We start from the raw sequence: 24,291 nt of genomic DNA, 5'->3' as shown, positions 1-24,291 counted from the left end.
CCCTCCTTTCCTCTCTCCATCTCTCCCTCTCTTCCATCCCATCCTTCACTCCCTCTGTGTGGTTTGTAAAATAACAGTACTTCTTACACTTAAGGGAGGATTTGATGCACTGATATACTACTAAGTGGAAGACTACACTAATTCCCTAAAACAACATCAGGCATATTCCCATGGCAATAACTATTACTACTAGGTATGGGTCTGGACTGCTGGGTATGTGCCTTAAGACTTCACGGTTGAAATGCATGATTTGTTTGAGGCCTGGGGACCTGGATTCCTGCATCAGCTCAACCTTTCAGGAGTTAGGAAATTGTGTTCCTCCCTGCCTCCATATTATAACAGATAATACGTTTCATACTTTATTGCTCTGTGTTTTCACTTCCTCGCTTGAAAAGCGATTCTAACAGCTCATATTTCTTGAACCCTTGCTATATGATAAGCCCTGTTCTACTCACTTTATACGAGTAGCTCACTTAATCTCAGAATGATCTGACAAAATAGGTTCTTTAATTATGCCGAGTTTACAGATAAGTTAACAAGAATGCTGACAAGCTACAAACTTATTTGAAGTCATACAGTTAGTGAGTCAGCAAGTTGGGGAAACATCGTAGCGTTTTGTAGCTTACTTTTCCACTAAAGACTTAATGAGTTAACAGATAATTGGTTTTTTTTGTAAATTATGAGAAGCTAGGGGTTTAGAAGGAAGTTTTGCTATTACTTTTAGAAGTCAGATATCTTGACTTCCAGGCTAGAACCTTATCTACTATTTCTCAAACATTATATTACATTTTCTTCTATTTCTCCATCTTCCTGGAAAATTCCATAGTCACTTACTTTTGCAGCTAAATTATTATGGTATGAAGATTGTTCACTATAGTAAGTAGCCAGTAGTTGAAACACCCAAAGTGTCCATTATTAAGGGACTATTTAAATAATTATGATACATCCATAGGGTGGGATATTATGCAGACATTAGAACAGAGGTAGCTTTCTATAATCTGATATGGAAAGACCACCAAGATAAGATATACTAGGTGCAAAGAGTAAGGTACATCATCAACAAGGGTACCTGCATAATGAACATTTGTATACCTAACCCTGAATTGTACCTCATGTCTTTAAAATAAAAAAAAATAATTAATAGAAAAAAAATAGGAAGGTACAGAACCTTGTGTAAAATATGCAACAGCTTGTACGGAAAAGGTGTATGTGTGTGTGTGTGTGTGTGTTTGTGTGTGTGTGTATAGATTAGGCACAAAAGACACTCAAAAACCAGGTATCATCATTTGCCTCCAGTGAAGGGAGCTGAGTGGCTGGAGGACAGAATGGAAGGGAAACTCTTAACTTTATATTCATTTGTTCCTTTTGGAAGTTGAGCCATGTGACTGTATTTGCTACTCAAAAAAAATATGCAATTTTACTTTTTAAAAGTTAATTTTAATAAACTTCATGATGGAAAAAAAAATATGTGACTGATCAGACACTTAAAACAAAAACTCTATTCAAGACTAACCTCCCTGGTTGTGATGAGGAAGGTCATCACTCTGGATTCAATAAAGACAAGCCTGAAAGTATTATTTCCTACTGTGGGTGAAACCTCAGTTCATAGCACCTAGCATTCACAGCCCTCCCTGCCAGCCTCTAAGAAAGTCCATGTTCCTTATGGGGAAAGCAGCAGTGGCTGGAAGGAGAGGTGGGAGAGGTGGCTTGGGGGCCCGTGGACCTGGGCTGAAAGTACGTTCCTCGCAGCCCCTCCCTCGCACATCCAGCCAGCAAACGCTCAGCCAGGGCTAGACACTGGGTGTCCCACAGGGAATAAGGCAGCTGTTCCTGTCCTCACTTCAGACTTGACCATCTAGTAGGGACACAGGCATCAAATAAATTGCCACACAAAAGCCAATTAGCAAGCAATTCTGACTTCTAGAAGCAACCATATCAAGGCTATGAGTCTACACACCTGGGGACTGTGTGGTCATTTGCCTGCTTGTCCTGCATGTGCCTTTCTCTGCCCTGCCCTGTTGCCAAGGGAACTGCGTCCTCAGGCTCCCTTGCCTTCCTCCTGGCTTCCTAGGAGCAAATCCTGGTAGGACAGGTCATTCTTGGTGGGGTTCTGGCTTCTTGGTAGGATTGGCCAATGAGAGCCCTGTCTGAAGGGTAGGGACAGATAGAAGCAAGGCATCCTCTCCCTCCCTCTGCCCCCATCGCAGCAGGTGTGTCTCCTCTGTGGTTCCAGCCTCCCCTCTGAGGTCCCGGTACCTTGGCCCCTTCTTTATGTGGGCCTGGCTTTAGACCTCACCAATGCTCCCTGTCCCTGCTGACCTTCCAAAAGTGCAAGCAGATTGATTATATAAAGAATTATTTCTCACAACAGGCCAAAACATTCTCCCTGCAGCTCCCATCTATGGGTCCCTGTTCCACCTGTTGGGGTCTCACTGGGCAAGTCCCTGTTGTTTAGTCTGGGGCAAGAAAAGTCAGTGGAGAGACTGTCAAGAGGCCAGGAAGGAGAGGAATGCTGTGCCAGATTCGGAGGTTTCTTGGAGGTTGGGCAAAGTTCTTTACTCTACAGACAGAGAGAATAAAGGGCTGATGGGAAACAGAACTTGACTCCTACTCTGGTTCGCCCTCTCCACTGCCCTGCGACAAGTAAACGGGACATTGGATGCTCAGGGAAGATTAATGCTGTGATCTGAGAGACCAAAATAGATGCCTTTTTATCAACAAAGATGGACCCTAAAGTTAAGGAAACAAAAGTTACCCGTGTGCCAAGGATTCAGAGATTAGCTAGCATGGCAACTCCCTAAATTCCTACAGCAACAAGAAAAACCATACCCTTGCTGGACTCCCTAACAAATGGAGCTGTCAGGCAAATGATCAGCCCCTTCCTAACTCCGATTTACAATCCAGACCACTACAGTTTTGACTGAACAGATGACTGGCCTTACAATCATGCTTTCCTGGTAAGCTACTGCCCACCTGAAGCCCATTTCAGCAGCCCATAGAGGCTGTGCACAAACTTTGTGTCCTATGGTTCACCTTTTGATGTAAAGAGTTAATTCCCACCTCATTCTAATGCCCCAAAGTGGCGTGGGAGGTATGTTACAGATATGTTTATCCATTGTGTATGCACTTGGCCCCACTCTCATGAAGATGTATAGCTGTTCCCCACACTTGCTGAATGTGTGGGACTCTCTTGTGTGACACAAGTCACATGAGGATAAAACCCAACCTGCCCTTACCCTCTTCAAAGAGAGAGCACCTCCAGTTCCAGTACACGCTGGAGACTGTCTCTTTCTGGCTTGCAAACTGATGTCACCAATAAAGCTACTAGTTCCACCTTGGTGGTGTCTTGGATGACAATGATAACCATAAGAATAATGTTAGCCCCCCTGTAGTGCTCACAAGCCTGGTTGCTTATCAGATTCACCAAGAGCACTTATAAATATGGAGATTCTCAGGCCACTGCTAGAGAACTACAGACTGGATATGAGGCCTCTAGGGTAGCGCCAGAAAGCACATAGCTGTTACACAAATTATCTCACTTACTCTTCGATGCCTAAAGCTGTCAGTGCTAATGATCTCTTCACAGGCGGCAAAGGCTGTTATCAGATGAGACTACCACCTCCTGCCACCCCAAGCTCTCCCACCCACCTGTGTCCGGATGAGACCTCCTTGCTCTGATCTAAGCCAGATCAGTCTCCTCCTGGGCTGGACCCCACCCCCTATTTCCTGTGGAGCTCCCACTACAGTAAAGAATTCCTTCCTTCTCAACTCAGTCATTCCCGCACAAACACATCTCAATATTGTCCCTCTTAGCCCTCATCCCTCACAGCTGCTTCTCCTTGCATCTGCGCCCCTTAGGGTGAGGTTCCTAGATAAATATGGTCTGCCCACCTTCATTCTTCCCTTGACCCCCACTCAGATGAGGTCATTCCTACCACTCAATGGAGTCTGCCCTTAAGAAGGTCAGCAACGTCCACCTTGACAAGTCCAGTTGCCGATTCTGTCTTCCCCTTCTACAGTCTCTCAGCACCAGGTGAAACAGTAGACAGCTCCCTTTTTGTCTTCTCTGTTCATCAGGCTCCCTATCCTTCTCTGTTTGTTTCCTCCCAGCCTCTTCATCTCAGGGTCTAGGCTGGTTTGTCTTCACCCTCTCCCAGCCTCTCAACTTTGGGCTGTCCAAGAGCTACAGTCCGTCTCTCTCCTCGTCTTGTCTCTCTACTCTCTCTCCCTGGGTGGTTTCAGCCAATCCTGTTGTCTTAAGAGAAGACAATTTCTAACAGTATCTCTGGCCCAGACTCTCCTCTCAGCTCCAGACTTGCGTATTTAATCGCCTCCTAGACATTTCCACTTGGGAGGCATCTTAAATAAGGCATGTTCCAAATAGAAGTCTTAAATCCTCGCACCTCACCATCCTCTGCCACGTGCATTCCAAATCCCTCTTTCAACTGTCCTCCCTACCTGAACAAATGAGGCCTTAGCTTCTTGAGTAGTTGAGGCCAAAAATCTGGGAATAACATTTAAGTCTTGTGTTTTCTTCATGACCAATATCCGATCTATTACTGAGTCCTAGCTACACTACTTCTAAAAATATATCCCAAATTGAAACCGGCCCAACTTTCTCATAGAGCTGAAGCTTGAGAAACTTATTTTCTGGGGAAACTGACTGAAGGCCCTCCTGGATGGTTTGGGGAACTGAGGTTTTCCAGATCGCTGTACCTGGTTAATGAGATGTACCTGCTTCCTGCTGACCACCGCTTCTTCCTTATCTCTTCTTAACTCCTGTTTTGCTGTACATGGTCACAGTGAGATGCTAGACCCCTCATTTGCTCATTTGACCACCTGCTGCCTGTTAAATCCCCTTCCTTGCCCCTTCTGTTTTCCTTTCCTGCTATACAAATCCCTAGCTGTAGTCAGGGGAGACAGATGGATTTTAAGCTTGTCTCCCAACTTTCCAGCTGATGCTACCCACAACAAAACCTTTCTTCCCAGGCAATACTCATTGTCTCCATGATTGGCTTTCTCTGTGGTGAGCAAACAGGCCTAGGCTGTACCCCTGATATTTGGCAACAAAATCAAACCACTTCTCCCATTTTCAGCCCCCAGCATACCCAGAGTTCAGGCCACTGTCAGCTCATACCCACTCACACCGCTCTCGCTTACTCCAAATTCATGAGCCTTTCTGTGGTCCCTTGGACATGCCTGGCTTGTTCCCAGCTCATGGCCTTTGCCCCCTCTGCTTGTGGCATGACCTTCTTATCTCACTAGGGTCTCAGCTTGCATGTCACCTTCTGATACTCTGTCTGAAATGGCCACTCCCAAATGCAGAGCCCATCCCCCTCAATCCTATCACCGATTCTACCTTTTTCTCATCCCCACATGAAGTGATCTATATATTTGTTTCTTCATTTTTGTTGTCCATCTTTCCCCACTAGAATAAAAGCTCCGTGGCTACAGAGATTTTGTCTTTTCATGCAGCCCCTACTAAATCAGTTTCTGGAATATGCAGGTGTCTTATACATATTTGGTGCATAAATGAAGGAATACATTGTAGAAAGCAAGCCAAGTTGACCTGGGTATCCTCCATGAGGCCCCACTCTGGTTTGCCCTGTATCTCAAGTCAACTTTGTCCTGTAGGCAAGACAAAGTTTCTCCTGAATTCACCTCTAATAATATCACTGCTTGGATGTGTCAGCCACATAGCAATTGAGTGACTTTGGGCAGGTTTCTTACTCTCTTTGGGCCTTGGTTTCCTAACCATTGAAATGTATATGATAATGTCTACCTCATCAGACTCCCATAAGAATCATAATCAGATAATCTATATAAAGTGCATAGGATGGCACCTGGAATGTACTTGGAGCCTTAATACATTAAACAAGAAAGAAAATGGTGATACCTAACATTCACTGAGTGCTTACTCTTGGCCAGACACTGTTTTTAGTACCTTATACTTGAACATAAAGTTATCCTATGAGTTAGGTGATTTTTGCTATCCCATTTCACACATGAGGAAACAGATCTGGAAGGTAAGTACCTTGGTCAAAGTCACCTGCTATTAAATGGAAGATCCAGCATTCCAATAACCATGAACTAAGCTACCTGCAATGGTTACTGCCATATTTACTGACAGTCATTTATTCTTTCAACAATCATTCATTCATTCAACCAGTATCCTTTTATATAGCACACATGGGCACTAGGTGCTAAACACTATTCTAGGTCCTCGCACATAGCAATTAACACGACACAATCCTTGCTCTTATTCTCTTCCCAGTAGGACAAGTAAAAAAAAAATGAAGGATATCAGATGGTGATAGATTCTGTAGAGAAGAGTAAATGAGCCACATGAATATCTGGGGGCAGCACTATAGCAGAGGCCTACAAGGAGCCGGGCTTGGTCTCTTTCAGAACCATTAGTTAGGTCAGCCTGACTGGGGCATTGGAGGGCTACAGAGTTGGTGGTAGAAGCTGAAGGTGGGGGGAATGGCAGAGAAACTCATGGAGGGTCTTCTGTGCCCCCATGGGAACTTGTGTTTCCACCCTGGGTTAGATAACAGCCACTGAGGGATTCCAAGGAGAGGATTGCCATAGGCTATTTATATGTGAACAAAACCACTCAGCCTTCTGTGTTGCTCCTAAACTTCAGGGGGCAAGTGTGGAAGCAGGGAGACCCACTGGAGAGCTATTGCAATAGCTTGGGCAGGTGCTGGCAATGATGTGGGCCACAATGGGAAGCAGAGAGAGTAGTGGGAGGTAGTAGATCCTGGCATATTTTTGAAGGCAGAGTTGGAGGGATCTGGAAGCCAAGTGCCTTGGTCAGGGTCACCTGCTATTAAATGGAAGATTCAGCATTCCAGTCACCATGATACTAAGCTACCTGCAATCGTGGCTGCCATATTTACTCATAGCCATTCATTCTTTCAACTAACATGCATTCATTCAATGCATACTTGAGTGTGAACTAGATATGGAACATCAGGTCAGATCCTGGTATATAGCAATGCACACAACATAGTTCCTGCTTGAGATATGCTGATGGACTGGACAGAGGTGGAGAGAGAAAGAGGAGCCATCGGTGCCTCCAAAGGCTTTATAGTCTGAACATTTCCATCATTCACAATGGTGTATTTTGTGGTAAACAGGAAACGTTAACATAACATAAAAGTCTGACTTGAAACATTTGCAATTAGGACTGCACATCCTCTAAGCAAGTTCATCACATTAAAATAATCTGTCCTGAAATAACCCTCAACCTGACAGCATCCCAGTGAGGAAGAAAACCTTATTTGCAACCTTTCTGCAAAGCTGACTCACAGGCGCTCAGAGCGGGACTTCAATCATTGTTCCCATTGTGTCCTGACGATGAACAGCAGCAGAAACAAGGGAGATCAATTCCCGCCCCCGGGACTCCACTGGGGATGCCTGATTCATTGTTTGGAGCTTCTCTGATAGTGTAGAATCTTCCCCCATGATGAGGAGATTGGAGATTATGTCCCTTGAGAAATGCTCAAAGAGGCTGGGGATATTTAGCCTGGACCAGAGAAGGTCAGAGAGGGCAAGGGAACTGCCTTCTCTGTGTCATACTTGAACTTGATGCACGGGGCCAGGATCCATCGGTGGAAGACACAGGGAATACTATTTCAGTTTGAATTTGGAAAATACTTTTCATGAAGTGCTAGGGGAATGGGGACCCTCTGGAGGTACTGGCTCTCTTCATAGCCCCTTCTAATAATTCTTCAGTCTGACTAGGCCTGAAAGCCAAGATCTCACCTTGTTTCCACATCTGTCACCCTCCTCATGTGCATCCATTTCTGATTACCCAGTTTGAGTTTCATGGTCCATCATTTTAAACATTTAAACATTAGTGGGGATGTCACCCCTTTGCATTACTGATGACTGATAAACCCCAGCTGGCGAAATCTCTGTTTGTTGGGCACGTGCACCTGCAAAGTTCAGCACAGTTGGAGAAAAAAACATATAACCATGTCGACTGGTCTCACAAAATTCATAACCACAGCCTCGAGTGGCTTTAGGGCTCCCCTACAACTATTCCATATTTTCCTGTTCATTCTGTGCCCTTCTCTCCCAGGGAGCTATTTCATGTCTTCTCTCTATCTTGAAATCCCCCTTTCCTCATTCTTAGCTGTTGGCCTTGCTTTCTATTCCTCTGAGAACACAGAAATAATCCCAAGAGACCCTTTTCACAGTCCTGCAATATGTACTGCTGCATTCCACCTGTTTCTGCACCTGACCCCATGCCTGTACTTGCACCTGTGCCCACACTTGTACCTGGACCCAGACACCTGCCTTCCTTTGTGTTCCTGTGGATGACTGTCTTTGTTGTTGTTGTTGTTGTTGGAGTCTCACTCCATCGCCCAGACTGGCATGCAGTGGCACGCTCCCGGCCATCGCAGCCTCGACCTGCTGGGCTCCAGCGATCTTTCTGCCTCGGCCTTCCCAGTAGCCGGAAGTACAGGCGCGCGCTGCCACACCCAGCTAATTTTTTTTATTTATTGTAGAGACGAGGTCTCACCAAGTTGCCTGGGCAGGTCTCGAACCTGCGGGCTCAGGCAATCCCATTGCCTTGGCCTCCCAAAATGCTGGGATTACAGGCTAAGCCACCAAGCCCAGCCTGGATGACTGTCCTTACTCCTGAGTCCCATCTATCCAGTTACCAGCTAGTTCTCCACCCCTCTCATCTACTCAAGGACATTCTTCAGCAAATGTCACCTCATGATCCTGATTATCAATTGGACTGTCCCTCTCTGCTGGAGCATCTCATTAATATGCTTTCATGACTTCCATCTTAAAAGAAAACACAAAAAATCTTCTTGATTCTGCATGTTCTTTCACCTACCATGCCATTGTCTCTGCTCACTTTTAGAGCAAAATTTCTCAAAAAGAGATGTCTGCACTCATTGTCTCCAGTTCTTCTCTCCTCCCTCAAATCCACCCCGATGGTATTTCTGCCACTGTACCCTTGAAACAGCTCCTGTCAAGGTAACTAGTCACTGCCATACTGCTAAATCTGTCTACCAAAGCTCAATCCTTGTTGTAGTTTCATAGTGGCACTGGGAAAAGTCGATCACAACCTCCTTCTTTTGTTCATTTTCCAGAGAGATCTTGCTCAGTCATGGTTCTGTTTCTGAACTTCCGAGCATTGAGAGACTCCAGGGCTCAGAACTTGGGCCTATTATTTTTGTCTCCATACCTAGGTGAGCTTGTCTTGTCTCCTGGCTTTAAATGCCACCCATATATTGAAAACATCCAGATTTATATCCCACTCTGAGCTCTCCTCTGGGCCTCAGTCTTGTATATCTAACTTCCTGTTTGACATACCCACTAATAATTCTAACAGACAATTCAAACTTAAGGTATCTACAACTGAGCTCTTCTTCTCTTAAAAAAAAAACCCTGGTTTTTGAAGGCTTTCTTCAAAAAACATGACTTCCCTCATGGGCTTCCTTCTCTATCTCAAAAAAACAGCACAATTCTTGTAGTTTCTCAGGCTAAAAATATTGTCATTATTCTTGCTGTCTCTCTTACACAGCACATTTAAGATCCATCAGGAAGGGCTGATGTCTCTACCTCCAAACTATGTCTAGAATGCAAACACTTTTCATAACCTCTTACTATGTCTCATTATGACCCTGGTGCAAATCATGTCCTGTCTCACCTGGGCTACTGCAAGATGTTCCTAACCAGTCTCTCAGATCCACTGATAACAGCATAGCTTTTAAAATGCTAGTCAAGTCAGTTCTTAAAACATTCCAGTAACTTTCCATCTTAGAAGAAAAGCCCCAACCCTGACCACGAAGTCCTTAGAATCTGACCCTAGAAACCTCTCTGTCCCATTTTTATGATTACCTCCACACTGAATTCATGTCTCATTTTCTAAGAAGACAGCCTGTTCCTGCCCTTGCTCCTGCTGTTTCCTCTGCCTGATGTGCATCTCCTCAGGCTGAGCATGACTTGTCCCCTTGCTTCCTTCAGTGCTTTCTCATGGGTCACTATCTTAGAGAATCCTCTGAACCGCCACCAAGTGGTAAACTCTTCTCCCTCCCCTGGTGCTCTGATCTGCTTCTTGTTTTTCTCAGTAGTACTTGTCAGAGGCCACCCGACATGCTACACATACTTGTTATTTGTCTGTGAACCCTCACTTAGTCACACGCTCCAGGAGGACGGGGACTTTGTCAGTTTTCTCACCCTTGAGTGTTTGCTTGTCACATAGAAACTTCTCAATAAATCGTTTTTGAGTATATAAATGTATGGGGGAACAAAAACTATGCAAGCATGCAAAGATGGTCACTTGAACAGTTATGATAGAGAAAATTCAAGCACCAAGCATCCTCCATCCATCCGTCCTTTATACACTAGCATGTATTGCTTGCCTGCTGTTTACAAGCTTTTAAGCTAGTTGCTGGGGTCATATCTACACATAACGCTATCATGGAGGAGCTCTCTTTTCAGAGAAGAGACAGAAATGTCATGAAATGATTACAACCCAAACTGCTGACTGATGTAGCAGAGGGAAAGAGAAAGTCCAATGTGAGCTCAGAGAAGACCAGTGCTTGGTTCTGATACAAGTGTGGTAGGCAGTAGGGCAGGGGTAGAGATTTCTTAGGATTTCTATCCCTGCTTTCCCAGTTTATGCATCCGTCATAGCAAATGGGGTGTGTCCATAATAAAATAAATCGATGATGCAGAGTCAACTTGTACCAAAGAAGCTTCATGCTTTGGATGTGCTGACTCCCTTTGTTTTTAAAATTGGAATCCTGCCTTTCCGATGTCCTCTGGTCTCATCTATCATGTCCAAGCTTTCTCCTTATGGCCTGTCATGAATCCAAGATGGTTTCCTTCTTCCAGAGTCTTGCCATTCTTAAGATGTTAAACAAGTCTTGTAAGGTCGGCAGAACCAGGGTAAGAATCAGGTTTCCTCGCCGGTATCTCTGCCTCCGCTCAGATCTCCTCCTCCAGTTCTGTGAGTGTTGCCTATTCAAGGCTCAAGGGTTGGCCCTTCTTCAGGAGATTGACATCGGCCCAAAAGATGGATCTTCATCTCTCAGGGTAACCTGCAGTTAATGATAGACTAGTGGTAGAGGTGGGTGCAGGTGGGTGTGATTAGGTTCCAGTGTCCCCCAAAGATCAGATGAGGCTAAATCTGACCTGAGAGCATACCCTGCTTGGCTCCTTCCCCTGCCTGCATTTGCCTTCTCCACCTTAGAGATGACTCCTGAAGAGCCCTCCCTCAAAAAGTACATCCTGAGCCCTGTCTTAGGCTCTGCTTCTGACAACTGACTTCCTGAGACAACTCTAGCCTGAAAGAAAAGGGCATCGGTGGCATGGTGTGTGTGCTCTATTATGGACTGAATTGTGTCCCCCCCAAATCTCACATGTTAAAACCCTAACCCCCAATGTGATTGCATTTGGAGATAGAGCCTCTAAGGAGGTAATTAAGGTCAACTGAGGTCATAAGGAAGCGGTCCTAATCCCATAGGTCTGGTGTCCTTATAAGAAGAAGAGATACTGGGGATGTACACACACTGAGGAAAGACCATGTGAACCTAGGGCAAGAAGACGGCCATCTACAAGCAAGTAGGAAGATCTCAAGAGAAACCAAACCTGCCGACACCTTGATCTTGGACTTCCAATTTCTAAGACTGTAAGCAAATAAATGTCTGTTGCTTAAGCTACCTGGTCTATGGTATTCTGATATGATAGTCTGAGGAAATTAATGCATGCTTGCCACATGCATTACAGACTCCTCCAGAAGGCTTCTAGAGAGCTAAAGCCATTTTCTACTATTATAAAATAAAGCTGCATTTCAAAAGAATGAAGTAGTAGAAAAGATGAAGAGAAAAATAGCCCTTTGAGAATCTACTATTTGCCTGGAGTGTGGTATAGGATGCCTGTTGTTGGCATCTGCTCAAAATTCATCCTTCTCCTGAAAGGAGTTTCTTGAATTTCTTGCTCACACTCTCAGCATGGGGCTGGGGGTGCTCATGTCTCCATCACATTAGGGCTTTGGGAATGGTGCAGAATACAGGCCTGGTCAGTCAACGTCACAATTACTGATCATTCTCAAAGCACTTAGGGAAGTCTTTTAAAGTGCTTAATCCAGCCGGGCTCGGTGGCTCAGCCTGTAATCCCGTGCTTTTGGGAGGCTGAGGTGAGTGGATTGCCTGAGCCTGCGGATTTGAGACCCGCCTGGGCAACTTGACAAGACCTCATCTCTACAATAAATAAAAAATTAGCCGGGCTGTGGTAGCGTGCGCCTGTAGTTCCAGCTACTTGGAAGGCTGAGGCGGAAGGATTGTCAGAGTCCAGCAGGTCAAGGCTGTGGTGGCCCGGAGTGGCCACTCCACTCCAGTCTGGGCGACAGAGTGAGACTCCAATTCAAAAAAAAAGTGCTTAATCCAATGCATTAGAACGTTATTTGTCAGAATTTCTCCACCTTGGAACTATTAGCATTTGGTGCTGGAAAACTCTTTGTTGGGGGCTGCCCTGTGCATTGTAGGATGTTTAGCAGTATCTTTGGCTTCTCCCAGATGCTAACAGCATCCCCGCCCTGTTGTGACCACCAGAAATGTCTCCTAACATTGACAAATGTCCCATTTGTCAATGGGGCAACATTGCCTGCCAGTTGAGCACCTCTGAAGGCACGCAACCACATTCAGATCAAGGAGCTCAAGCTGGAGACTTTCATTACAACTATTGGAAGGAGATTTCTCACCCAGCTGGAGCCAGTTTGCCTCTCTATGGGAAAGACTGCATGAGAATGAAGCCACGTAGCAGAAGGCAGAGCAGAGAGAGGGAAGAAACAGATCTGGATTTTGTGTGTGTGATATCACTTGAGCAACTGGATTTAACCAAATTATATTTTAGTTGTGTGAGCCAATTAATTCCCCTTTTGGGCTTAAGCCAGTTTGATTTGGGTTCCTGTCACAGGCATTCAAAAAGCCTCCTGAGTGGCATGAGACATTCTGTAAATTTAGTCTCATTCAATACTCATAGCTGCTCCCTATTTGTGCTTTACAGATTTAAAAATTAAAGAACATGACAGCTGCCTCTTCTTGTATCTCTAATATCCATTTATAGCACTTCCCAGAGTTACAATGACTTGCACAATGAACTGCTCAGGGGTTGCCTCCCTTGCCCGAGCATCACTCTAGCCAGCAGGTATTGTGTCTCTCTTGTTCACCAAAGTCCCTGTGCCAGACACAGTGCCTCACTCCTGGCAAACACTCAAAAATTTTTGTTGCATCGGTGAATGTGGTTGCGTGGCTTGTCTGAGAATCTGACCTGGGATTTGATTTCAAAGTCTGTGTCAGTTTCCCTATCTTGCAGATTTCTCTACTTTGCTCTAGAAGGAGGAGCTAAATCCAACGATATGTGCAAGTAGGTGCAAGTAGGACCGTTTCAGTGCAATTTTAAAAACAGATTCACAGTCAACTCTGTTGAGTGGCGGAATGACCCATCTCAGAAGGTGCTGATGATGATGGCGATGATGACGTTGGTGATGATGACACTAGTGGACAGAAGTTGGGCTCCCATTCTGTGCCAGTTGTTGAGATAAACACTTGCTGAGCACCATCTTATTTAATCTTCACAACAACCCTCTGATATGGCCATTACTTTTTCTTTATGTCATTGTGGATTAATGAACCCCGAGTGTCTAAATAACTCATATACAGCCCCATGAACTATAATTATCAGAGCCCAGACTTGAAGCTGGGCCTATAGCCAGCATGTGGGCATCAAACTTTTCACTGACCCATCTCATGAGGGAGGGAGGGTTCTGTAACTATGGTCATGCAAACAGAGGATGGATGATACCAAATTGGCACCTGAAATTGAACCAGAATTATTCATGGCCCAGAATTCTCCCAGCCAGAGACACCCAGAGGCAAAGAACCTGTATTTCTAAGGCCCAGGTGATGCTGTGTATCTTCTCTCCAGAGACTATTCCTGGTCTCTCGTACTTCCCTGTCCTCATTTCTCTCCCAAATCACATTTTAGTTCAATACATCCTAGCTAGGAGCACCCCCGCCGCTGGACCTGCCAGTGGCCGGATCCCCCTGAACTCTGAGGACTCCACTTCCACCTGAACTTGTCTCCCAGCCACACTTTTGAGCACCTTCTGCTGGACCACCGAGACTGCCACTGTGGCTTCCTCAGCCTCTCGCAGTGAGCCCAGCTTCCCATCCTCCCTGACAATCCCCACAGGAGAGGATAACAATGCATCAAGGAGTTTCAAATAGTATCAGGAAATAGGAAGCAGGTCAGCCTGTGGTCAAACAGACACAGGTTTGAGTTTCAGTTCGACCTCATTCTTTGTAACCTTGAGAAAGTTGCTTGATCTCACAGGTCTTGGACTCTTCATTTGTAGGGCAGGGACAATAAAACAAACAGAGTTTTAAGAAGTAAATGATACATCGTATGTCAAGCACTGGTATCTAGCAAGAGGTGAGTCAATGGTAGCTTTCTTTTTGAAGTTTTGCTCTTTTTCTTCCGAACAGTTACTATTCAAGCTGAAACTTCAGCCCAATTCAACTTTTATAATGTCGAAAAGAGACATTGGCAGCTGCTTGGGGCATAACAACCAACACCCTTTGATCTGATCTCTCTCTTTCTCTCTCTCTGCAGCCACACTTCTCCAGCCCGCCGGGGGAATGTGATGACTCCTCCATCACTTACAGATTGAAGATGTTTTCAAAGACATTTTTCCTTCCTCTTTCCTTTTTTTTTTGGTTTTTTGCTGGCGTGCTGATGAGGGAAGTAAAGCTACTTTCATTGACCTCATTTAACATGTGAGAAAAATGCCGGCTGACAGATGAGGTGGCAAAGTCCCATGTCATGTGGGAAGTTGGGACTTTTAAGCCACAGCATTCCGGCTTTGGTTCCGGTGCTCCTTGCGCTATGTCTTCTCTCTTTTTTTTTTTTTTTTTTTTAGTTGGAGTCTGACTCTGTCGCCCAGACTGGAGTGCAGTGGCCACTCCCGGCCACCGCAGTCTCGACCTGCTAGGCTCCGGCGATCCTTCCGCCTCAGCCTTCCAAGTAGCCGGAACTACAGGCACGCGCTAATGTGCCCGGCTAATTTTTGATTTATTGTGGAGATGAGGTCTCGCCAAGTGGCCCGGGCGGGTCTCGAACCCGCAGGCTCAGGCAATCCACTCATCTCAACCTCCCAAAGTGCTGGGATTACAAGCTGAGCCACCGAGCCCGGCCTCCTTGCGCTATTTCATTTGCTTGTGCTCAAAACCTCCTTAAAGAGCAACTTTGGGGTATACGTGCCATGGCCAGGTATAAGGCAAGTGGATGTCACAGGCCACAGAGCCAGGGGGAGGGGGTGAACTCATATAACTGGGACAGGCAAGAAGACCGTGGACAGGGTCTGGGCCAGAGACCTAGTGACCTCGGGCTTGGGCCGCAAACCTAGTGACCATGCCTCAGAGACCCAGGCCAGCAGTGCAAATCTGGGTGCCAGTCGGGTAAGTTGTCAACAGTTGTGGAGTTTACAGTACATTGCCAGCAGGATCCTAATTAAGACTTGTTTGGCATAGTGAAAAGATTACAGTGTTAAGGTTGTCATGCACTGGTTGCAGCCTGAGCTCAGACACTGCGTGAGCTAGCTCAGTTTGTACAGATGCCCTAACCTTTCCAACCTCTCATTTCCCACCTGTAGACCCCACAGAGAGACCAAATTAAACAAGAGAGTGTGTGAGTGCCTGTAACATCAGAGGGCCTCAAAAAATGGCATCTTCCACTACATCATGTCGTAGTTGCACTTTCCTGTACTGAGTTCCCATTAATTGCTGCTCTTAAAGAGGCCTTGGGGACAAGGAAAGTGTCAGTGCCTCCCGAATCTCACTGGGATACCATGGATCTTTAGGAGCACCATGTGAATGTTTTAGAGATGGCTTCATGTCCCAACCGTTGGAAAGCCTGCTCTGAAGCATCCTCAACTGTAATGTTCTTCTTGTTGGGTTGTAAAGGAGTGAGTGGGATCCTTCTTAGGTGTTTCTGTAGCCTCAGGGTCTAAGGAGATTTTTCTGGAGTCTGATGAATGTCTCCTCCAATTCAGGCCAATGTAGTATGGAGATGTGTGGAACACCTACCATGGGGGAATGTCAAGGTGATGAGGCGGACGATGGTAAATAATGTGGTAAATAACAACAGCTTCTAATTATTGAGCTACTACTGACAGCCAATCCTCCGTCATTCATTCTGTCTTACTCTTATAAAATTCTTTAAAGGCTGTGACTATCACTCCCATTTTACAGATGAGGAAACTGAGATTCAAATAAATCAAATGACTTAGTCAAGGCCACACAGCTAGTAAGTGGGAGACGTATGAGTCAAGTTCTGACACAAATGCCTCAGAGACTCTACTTTTTCCACATATGCTACACCAGCTCCCAGGAAGCTATTGTTATGAGGAGGGATGCAGAGAAAACATTGTTAAGGGAAATTACGCATAACTCAATCTGCTCTGAAAGAAGTCTTCGTGTCCAACATAAGTGAGGAATGAGGCTCAAGTGAAGCTGATTGGAGAGAGCCCAAGTGAGAAATACATTTCTATATGGAATTTTTGATTCTCGCTACAGCTTTATTTGAAAGGTACAATATTTGAAATAGCCTAAATGTCTATCAATAGTTAGAGGCGTTAACTAAATAATCAGGTTAGCCATATATTGAAAGACAGTCTAAGCGGCTGATTTTCTTTCCTTTTTTTTGAGTCAGGGGTCTCATTCTGTCGTCTAGGTTGGAGTGCAATAGTATGATCACAGCTCACTGCAATTCTCTCATCTCAGCCTCCTGAGTAACTGGGACTACAGGCACGTGCCATCACACCTGGCTAATTTTTTGAACTTTTTATAGAAATGAGGTCTCTCTATGCTGTCCTGGCTACTCTTGAACTCTTAGGCTCAAGCAGTCCTCCCACCTCGGCCTCCCAAAGTGCTGGGATTATAGGCATGAGCCACTGCACCCAGCCTAGAAGCTGATTTTCTTACAAAAGCAGATCTATATGTGGAACAACCTCTAAGGCACTGCACTGAGTGTTCTCCATTTGCTCTGAAGCCCAGATCCATTCTCCTTCCCTCCTTGCTCTGCTATGTGCCCTGGAGCTGGACCCTGAATGGCAACAACAAGGTTTCCTGACTTTCTGGCTGTCCCATGGGTTTGACCAATGGACGCACCACGCAGCATTTTGGAGGGTGAGAGGAGAAAAGGGCCAGAATATTTTCCCCACTCCTCCCTCATCTGTGTGCTGTGGTTCTGACAGCCCAGGCCCTCCACACTTCAGCTCCTGCTCATCAGCCAGTTGTCCATGGCTTCAGTTCTCCCAGGGTTCTGGTCCTCTATTTCCTCCCCTTGCTTTACTGGGCATTAGAATCTCTCCAGTCAAACCATCCAAGTGGAATTCTGTTGCCTGCTGAGATCCTGACTATGCTGCAGATATATCTTTACGGAGGGGACCCCAGATTGAGATGGCCCACTACTAACCTTCCCAGAAACTTTCCCATCATCTTCACCATCATCGTCCCCACAAGTCCCCCGATGGCAAATATGGACACAGTCACAGACCAGAGCAGAGTCAGAGTATCCAGGTCTATTGGATGTCCATGCCTTCTTTCCCATGATTCGTTGTAAAAGGCCTGGATGTACTGAAAATAAACAACAAGCCATGTTATTTCTTTCTGTTCCACCCTGCTCCTTGAAGCAAACCAGCATAAAAACCAAATAGTTTTTATAAAACATTTCCGTGTTTGGCATTTTGCTCTAACTTCGGTCTCAGCTTTTCTCTCTTTGACTTCTAACAAATTTTGGAAATGGTCCTATTTTTACTCCATTTTGCAGATAGGGAAACTGAGGCTTGGGGGACAAAGAGATTTTCTTGGTAAGTAGTAAACCTGGAAGCTTAACTCAGATCTGACCTCAAGCTTATGATACCAGTCATGTCTGGACTTCTCCAGCTTCAACACACTGTAGGATGACTTTGGAAGTGTTAAAAGTGCACATTCATAACAGAAGAGGTACTTTTGGATAGGCAACGACACAAAACACAAAAGACATCAACCATGAAAAAAATGCTCATTTGCATATAATCAAAATTTAAGTCTTTTGTTCTTCAAAGACCAACAAAAAATGAAAAGAGGCTGAATGTGGTGGCTCACGCCTGCAATCCCAATACTTTCGGAGCCTAAGGTGAGAGGATCACTTGAGGAAAGAGTTCGAGACCAGCCTGAGTGACACAGCAAGACCCTGTAGCTACAGGAAAAAGTTAAAATTAGGTGGGCATGGTGGCATACACCTATAGTTCCAGCTACTAGGAGGCTGAAGCAAGAGGGTTGAGCCCTGGAAGTTGAGGCTGCAATGAGCTATGATCATGCCACTGTACTTCAGACTGGGCAACAGGATGAGACCTTGTCAAAAGAAAGAAAGAGAGGAAGGAAGGAAGGAAGGAAGGAAGGAAAGAAGGAAGGAAAGGGGAGGGAGGGAGAGGGAAGGAAAGAAGGAAGGAAGGAGTAATGAAAAATAAGCCATAGACTGATAACATATTTGCAGTACATAAAGCTATAAAGAAATTGTAACCACAATATATAAAGAAGTCTAATATATCAATAAGAAGGCAAACAATACAATTAAGAAGGAGCCAAAAGGTTTGAACAGACTGTAAAACAAATACAAATGACCAGTAGGGTAATTACAGAATACTTAACAACATTAGTCAATAGAGAAAGGCAAATTAAAATCACAGTGAGATACTACTTTACATTCACTAGATCCCCAGCGCTGCCAACTCTGATTCAGTGGATTTGGGACAGGGACTAGGTAATTCTGATGTACACCAAAGACTGAGGTCTCAGCACTCAGCTCCCAAGAGAGTTCAATCCCCAAGAGACTCATAGTTGCCTATTGCTACCCAATATGGGCCCAAAAATCTCAGCAGAGCAGTATACGACATTGTAGAAAAAGCTTAGATTCAGGTTGCACAGATCCAGGTTTGAATCCTAACAGCGATTTGCTAATGATTTAAATCAACTGAAACTTGGCTTCTCCATCTGCAAAATGGGAATCATGATAGTGACCTCTCAGGGCTGCTGTGAGAGTCAAATGACAGCTTGAAGCAATGTCCAGTACCTGAGTGGAGCTCTCAGACAATCCCCACATAGGATAAAAATGAAAAGGTCTAGTAAAAATAAGTAGTGATAAGAAGTATATACTCTCTGCAGGTGGGAATTCAATTTGTACAGTCTCCTTGGAAAACAGTTTGGCGTCATCTAGTCAAGTGGAAGTTGTCCAAAGTCTACAACCCACAAATCCACTTCCAGAAAACTTCCCTGAAAGACTCTTTTCCATGAACTCAAATGTCCAAATATCTACTCAGATATTATTATGAGCATTGCTAACAATAACTCCCAAAGGGAAACAGCTCAGGTGCCCATGGACAGTAGCATGGATAAATAAATTGTAGAACAGTCATAGTATAATATGACTACAGTCACAAACATGAATCAACTATATCTGTGTACAGACACACAAACTCAAACTTGCAAAAATAATAATGACCAAAAGAAGCCAGAAACAAAAGAATGTACACAGTATGATTTCATATATAAACTATGGAAATGCACACAATTAAAAGTTTTAGGGAGAATTACATATAGATGGCACAATTAAAAAGAAAAGCAAAGAGGATGATTATTCTAAATATCAGGTCAGGGGCCATCTCGGAGGATGGGAGAAGGAATGACTGGGAGGTCACTTGGCAAGATGTTGTCTTCTTAACCTGGATGGTGGTGACATGGATGCTAGATTGATAATAATTATTTAGAAACATTTCCCCTGGCAACTGGAACAAGACAAGGCTGCCCACCCCCACCCCTCTTGTTCAACATTGTGTTGGAAGTCCTAGCTAGAGCAATTAGACAAGAGAAGGAAATCAGGGAAATCCAAATAGGAAAAGAGGAAATCATTCCCCTTTGCTGATGATATGGTCCTATACCTCGAAAAACCAAAAGAATCCGTCAAAAACCTTGTACTGAAGACAAACTTTGGCAAAGTCTCAGGGTACAAAATAAATGTGCAAAAGACAGTTGCATTCTTATACACCAACAACAAGCAGGCAGAGACCCAAATAAAAAGCACAATCCCATTCATAAAAGACACACAAAAAAATGAAATACCTCACCATCTTCCTAACCAGAGAAATGAAAGACCTCTACAATGAGAACTAAAAAACACTGTTCAAAGAAATCCAAGAAGACACAAATGGAAAAATATTCCATGCTCATGGATAGGAAGAGTCAAGATTGTTAAGATGTCCATCCTACCAAAGGCAATCTACAGATTCAGCACAATACCCATTAAATTACCAGCAGTATTCTTCTCAGACCTAGAAACAACAATACAGGAATTCATATGAAAACATAAATGACCATGAATCACCAAAACAATCCTCAGCAAAAGAAACAAAGCAGGAGGTATCACACTTCCATACTTCAAACTTTATTATAAGGCTACAATAATCAAAACAGCCTGGTATTGGTACAAGAACAGGCATATAGAGCAATGGAACATGATAAAGATTCCAGAAGCAAAACCTCAATTTCTCAACCAATTCATCTTTGACAAAGCCTCCACCACTAACCACTGGGGAGAGGGAACCTATTCAGTAAATTCAGGAAAACTGACTGACTACATGCAGAAGATACAAACAAGAACCCTACCTATCACCATACACAAAAATCAACTCTAAATGGATCAAAGACCTAAATGCAAAACCTCAAACTATAAGAATCTTATAAAATGCTGGAGACACTCTTATGGAAACCAATTGCTAATCAAAACCCCAAGTGCCCATGCCATAAGAGATAAGATAGACAAGTGGGACCTCATCAAACTGACAGGCTTCTGCAAAGCCAAAGAAACCAGTGAGAGAGTGGGGAGACAGCCCACAGACTGGGAAAAAATATTTGCCAACTATATCTCTGACAAAAGCCTAATATCTAGAATCTACAAGGAACTCAAACATGCCCAAAAGAAAAAAAGCAAACAACCCCATTACAAAGTGGGCAAAAGGTGTGAATAGACACTAAAGAAGACATATGAGCAGCCAACAGATACATGAAAAAATGCTCAAACTCACTAGTCATCAAAGAAATGCAAATTAAAACCACTCTGAGATACCACCTAACTCCAATCAGGATGGCCATCACCAATAACTCAAAAAACAACAGATGCTAGAGAGGGTGCAGCAAAAAGGAAACACTTTTACATTGTTGGTGGGAATGTAAACTAGTACAGCCTTTGTGGAAAAACAGTATGGTGATTCCTAAAAGATCTAAAAATCAACCTCCTATAGATCCCGTAATCCCCCTACTGGGAATATACCCAGAGGAACTCAAATCACTCTATGAAAAAGATACGTGCACAAGCATGTTTATCGCAGCATTATTTACAATAGCAAAAACATGAACCAACTGTGCTGCCCATCGAGAGAGGACTGGATTTTTTAAAATGGTATATTTACATGATGGATTATTACACAGCCATAAAGAAGGACAAAATTATGAACTTTGCAGCAACTTGGATGGAATTAGAGAATATAATATTGAGTGACCTATCACAGAAACAAAGAATTGAGTATCACATGTTCTCACTCATAAGTGGACCTTGAACAACTATAGAACTATAAGAAAGGGATTGGCAGTAGTGGGAAACTGCCAGGGTAGGGTGGTTGGGGGCAGGATTGGCAGTAGTGGGAAACTGCCAGGGGAGGGCACACCTCATCAACAAGGTACCTGCATAATGAACATTTGTACACCTAAACCTGAATTGCTCTCCACATTTTAAAAATTAAAAATTAAAAAAAATTAAGCCTTTGTTATGGGCTAGGCATTCTGTCAGACTCTGATGAATATTGCAGCAGTGATCCCAATGAGCACAGAGTCTAGTGGACAAACAGTGATAACTGCTAAGTGTTCAGTGAAAGGACCATGTATGCAAAGCAAATGGAGCCAAGAAACCAAAGAAGGCAGCAGACAAATCCCGTGTCAGGACTGGATGATTTATTAGGGGAACTTACAGACAGAAGTGTAGTCTTGGGTGGCCCTAAAATAGGAGATCTCTGCACTGCTATGTCCCAGACCAAGGCGGAATATGCCATAGGTGAAGGGTACACATGCTCCAGCGAGACACTTAAAGACAACCTCCCAGAATAGGTAAGAGTGCTACATATGCCAGAGCCTATAATTTATGCAACAACATCAAGGTTGACATGTTCTCACACTAAGGTCAGTAAATAAAGTAAGAATCAAGGGGCGTTCAAGGGACTGGGCTAATCAGAAGTCAACATGGCAGATTAGTATCCAAGATGGAGTCACTTTTGACTTCATACTGAGCCAAGGGGATAGAGGGGGCCACAGAAAAGCAGGAAGAGTGAAGGATGCCCCAAGGACCACTGGAAGTATGTGTAGAGTAAAGAAGCTTTGACAAAGCTGGCACAAGTAATGAGTATCCAGGACTTCACAGACAGCCCTCCTGCCACCTGATAGACAGGAGACTTCCATATGTAGAAGGTCGTTGTTGGATGTGAGCTAGGTCACTGTGGCAATCCTGCACTGACTCAAGCAATTGCAGCTGTCTTGCTTGGAGTCTAGCTCAGCAGTCCCCAGCCTTTTTGGCATCAGACAATTTTTCCATGGTTGCTTGCAAAGTTCACAATAGAGTTCGTGCTCCTATGAGAATCTAACGCCACTGCCGATCTGACAGAAGGCAGAACTCTACTCATGTGCCACTCACCTCCTGCTGTGTGGCATGGTTCCTAACAGGCCACGGACCAGTACTGTTCTGGGGGTTGGGACCCCTGGTCTAACTAATACCCACTCTGGAGAGCCTCGTATTGCTACGCTTGCAGTAATGATCAGTTTTCTGGAATCAGTGTAAGGAAATTTAAAGAATGCTGTTTGGGAGGAAATTTTTTCTTTTCCTTTGTGTTGCTCTGCACTCAGGAGCCTGGAGAGAAAAGAAAAGGTTTTCAGATCACTCACTTCCAAGCATTGCTTTGGGAGTCAGCAGAAATTTCCTACTTTGACTTTGGAAAATGCTTAGTAGAAAGCTGGAAAAGGCTGGAAGATTTGCTGCATGGCCTAGGCCCCCTGCAGAAACACATTTCTCAGAAGTTCTCCAAAACCTGTTTTCTACTGATGCTTCTAGAAATCGAATGCTTATCATCTAGGTGTGAATTCAGCAATGGCCCAGATGAAAAGCCGTTATGCTGAATGAAGCCAGATTTGCTTGGTGAACTCACTGCACAAACATTCACTGAGTTTGAGATTCGTGACCCTAATATATGTGAACATGATGCAGAACTGGTGCTTAGGGAAGCATTTGTGTCTTACACTGAGTTTTTGCTGTGTATCAGTAACATACAACATAAATAGGTGACCCACACATCATATTGACAACACGGCATGTGTAGTTCTAAGGACTGGACACATGAAATCATTCCCTCCTCTCCACAACCCTACGAGATGGGTACTAATTTTTACTTCTCCTTTGCACAGATGAGAAATCCCAGGCACCGAGGACTCTCCCAGGCTCACCCCATCGGTATGTGGTGTAGTCAGGACTCAACCCCAGGTGGCTGGGCTCCAGAGCTCATTTCCTCACCACAACTTTAGAAAATACAAATATAATCATATCGATACCTCTTTTGCATACCAAAAGACTCTGTGTTGGGGAGGAGACAAGGAATGAATATTGTCTGACATTTGTATCAGACATTTGTTACCTCACTCAATGAACTCTGTAGCCACCCTGAGAAGTTTCATTCAAGCAGAGAACTCTGGAGTGAAGTACATCGTACAGCAACGCATAAGCTGGCAGTACTACAGCGCCCACTAGACCTCACAGTGTCTGTGCTCTCCTCCTCTTCTGGCCACAATGCCAAGCCATCTTACCCAGTCCCCTGTAGGTAGCTGCAGCCACATGACGGCTGCTCACCCAAGGAGTATGAGCACAAGGGACATGTGTCACCTCCACCAAGGCAGTAAGAGTTTACATGCCTGCTCTATGCTCACTCCCTTCCCTTGTCAGTTGTCAGTTCACAGAGGAACCAGCAGAGAAACCCAGATCCCTAGGAAATGGTGAAGCCACTTCCCTGGAGGAGACTGGGTCCCTGAATGGCTTTGTGGAGCAGAACACCCCTGCTCACTTCTTCAGAGGGTGACATAAATGAGAAATGAACTTTCTGATATTAAGCTCCTGAGATCCAGGGCTTGT

At 44.5% G+C, this 24,291-nt stretch overlaps 1 protein-coding gene across 1 annotated transcript in view; it reads right to left on the bottom strand.

Annotated features, from left to right (window-relative positions):
* SLC2A9 (solute carrier family 2 member 9) overlaps nt 1–24,291 on the bottom strand; it is a 197,243-nt gene that overhangs the window by 153,401 nt on the left and 19,551 nt on the right. The window contains exon 7 of the mRNA XM_008061091.2: nt 17,509–17,669. Within this exon, the coding sequence (XP_008059282.2) occupies nt 17,509–17,669 (161 nt within the window). The remainder of the gene's footprint in view (nt 1–17,508; nt 17,670–24,291) is intronic.

The sequence above is a fragment of the Carlito syrichta genome, unplaced genomic scaffold (genome assembly GCF_000164805.1).
Source record: "Carlito syrichta isolate Samal-C Ts95f unplaced genomic scaffold, Tarsius_syrichta-2.0.1 Scaffold305073, whole genome shotgun sequence".
Lineage (NCBI taxonomy): Eukaryota > Metazoa > Chordata > Mammalia > Primates > Tarsiidae > Carlito > Carlito syrichta.
Note: the sequence above shows the minus strand (reverse complement) of the source record. Positions and strands in the feature narration are given on the sequence as shown.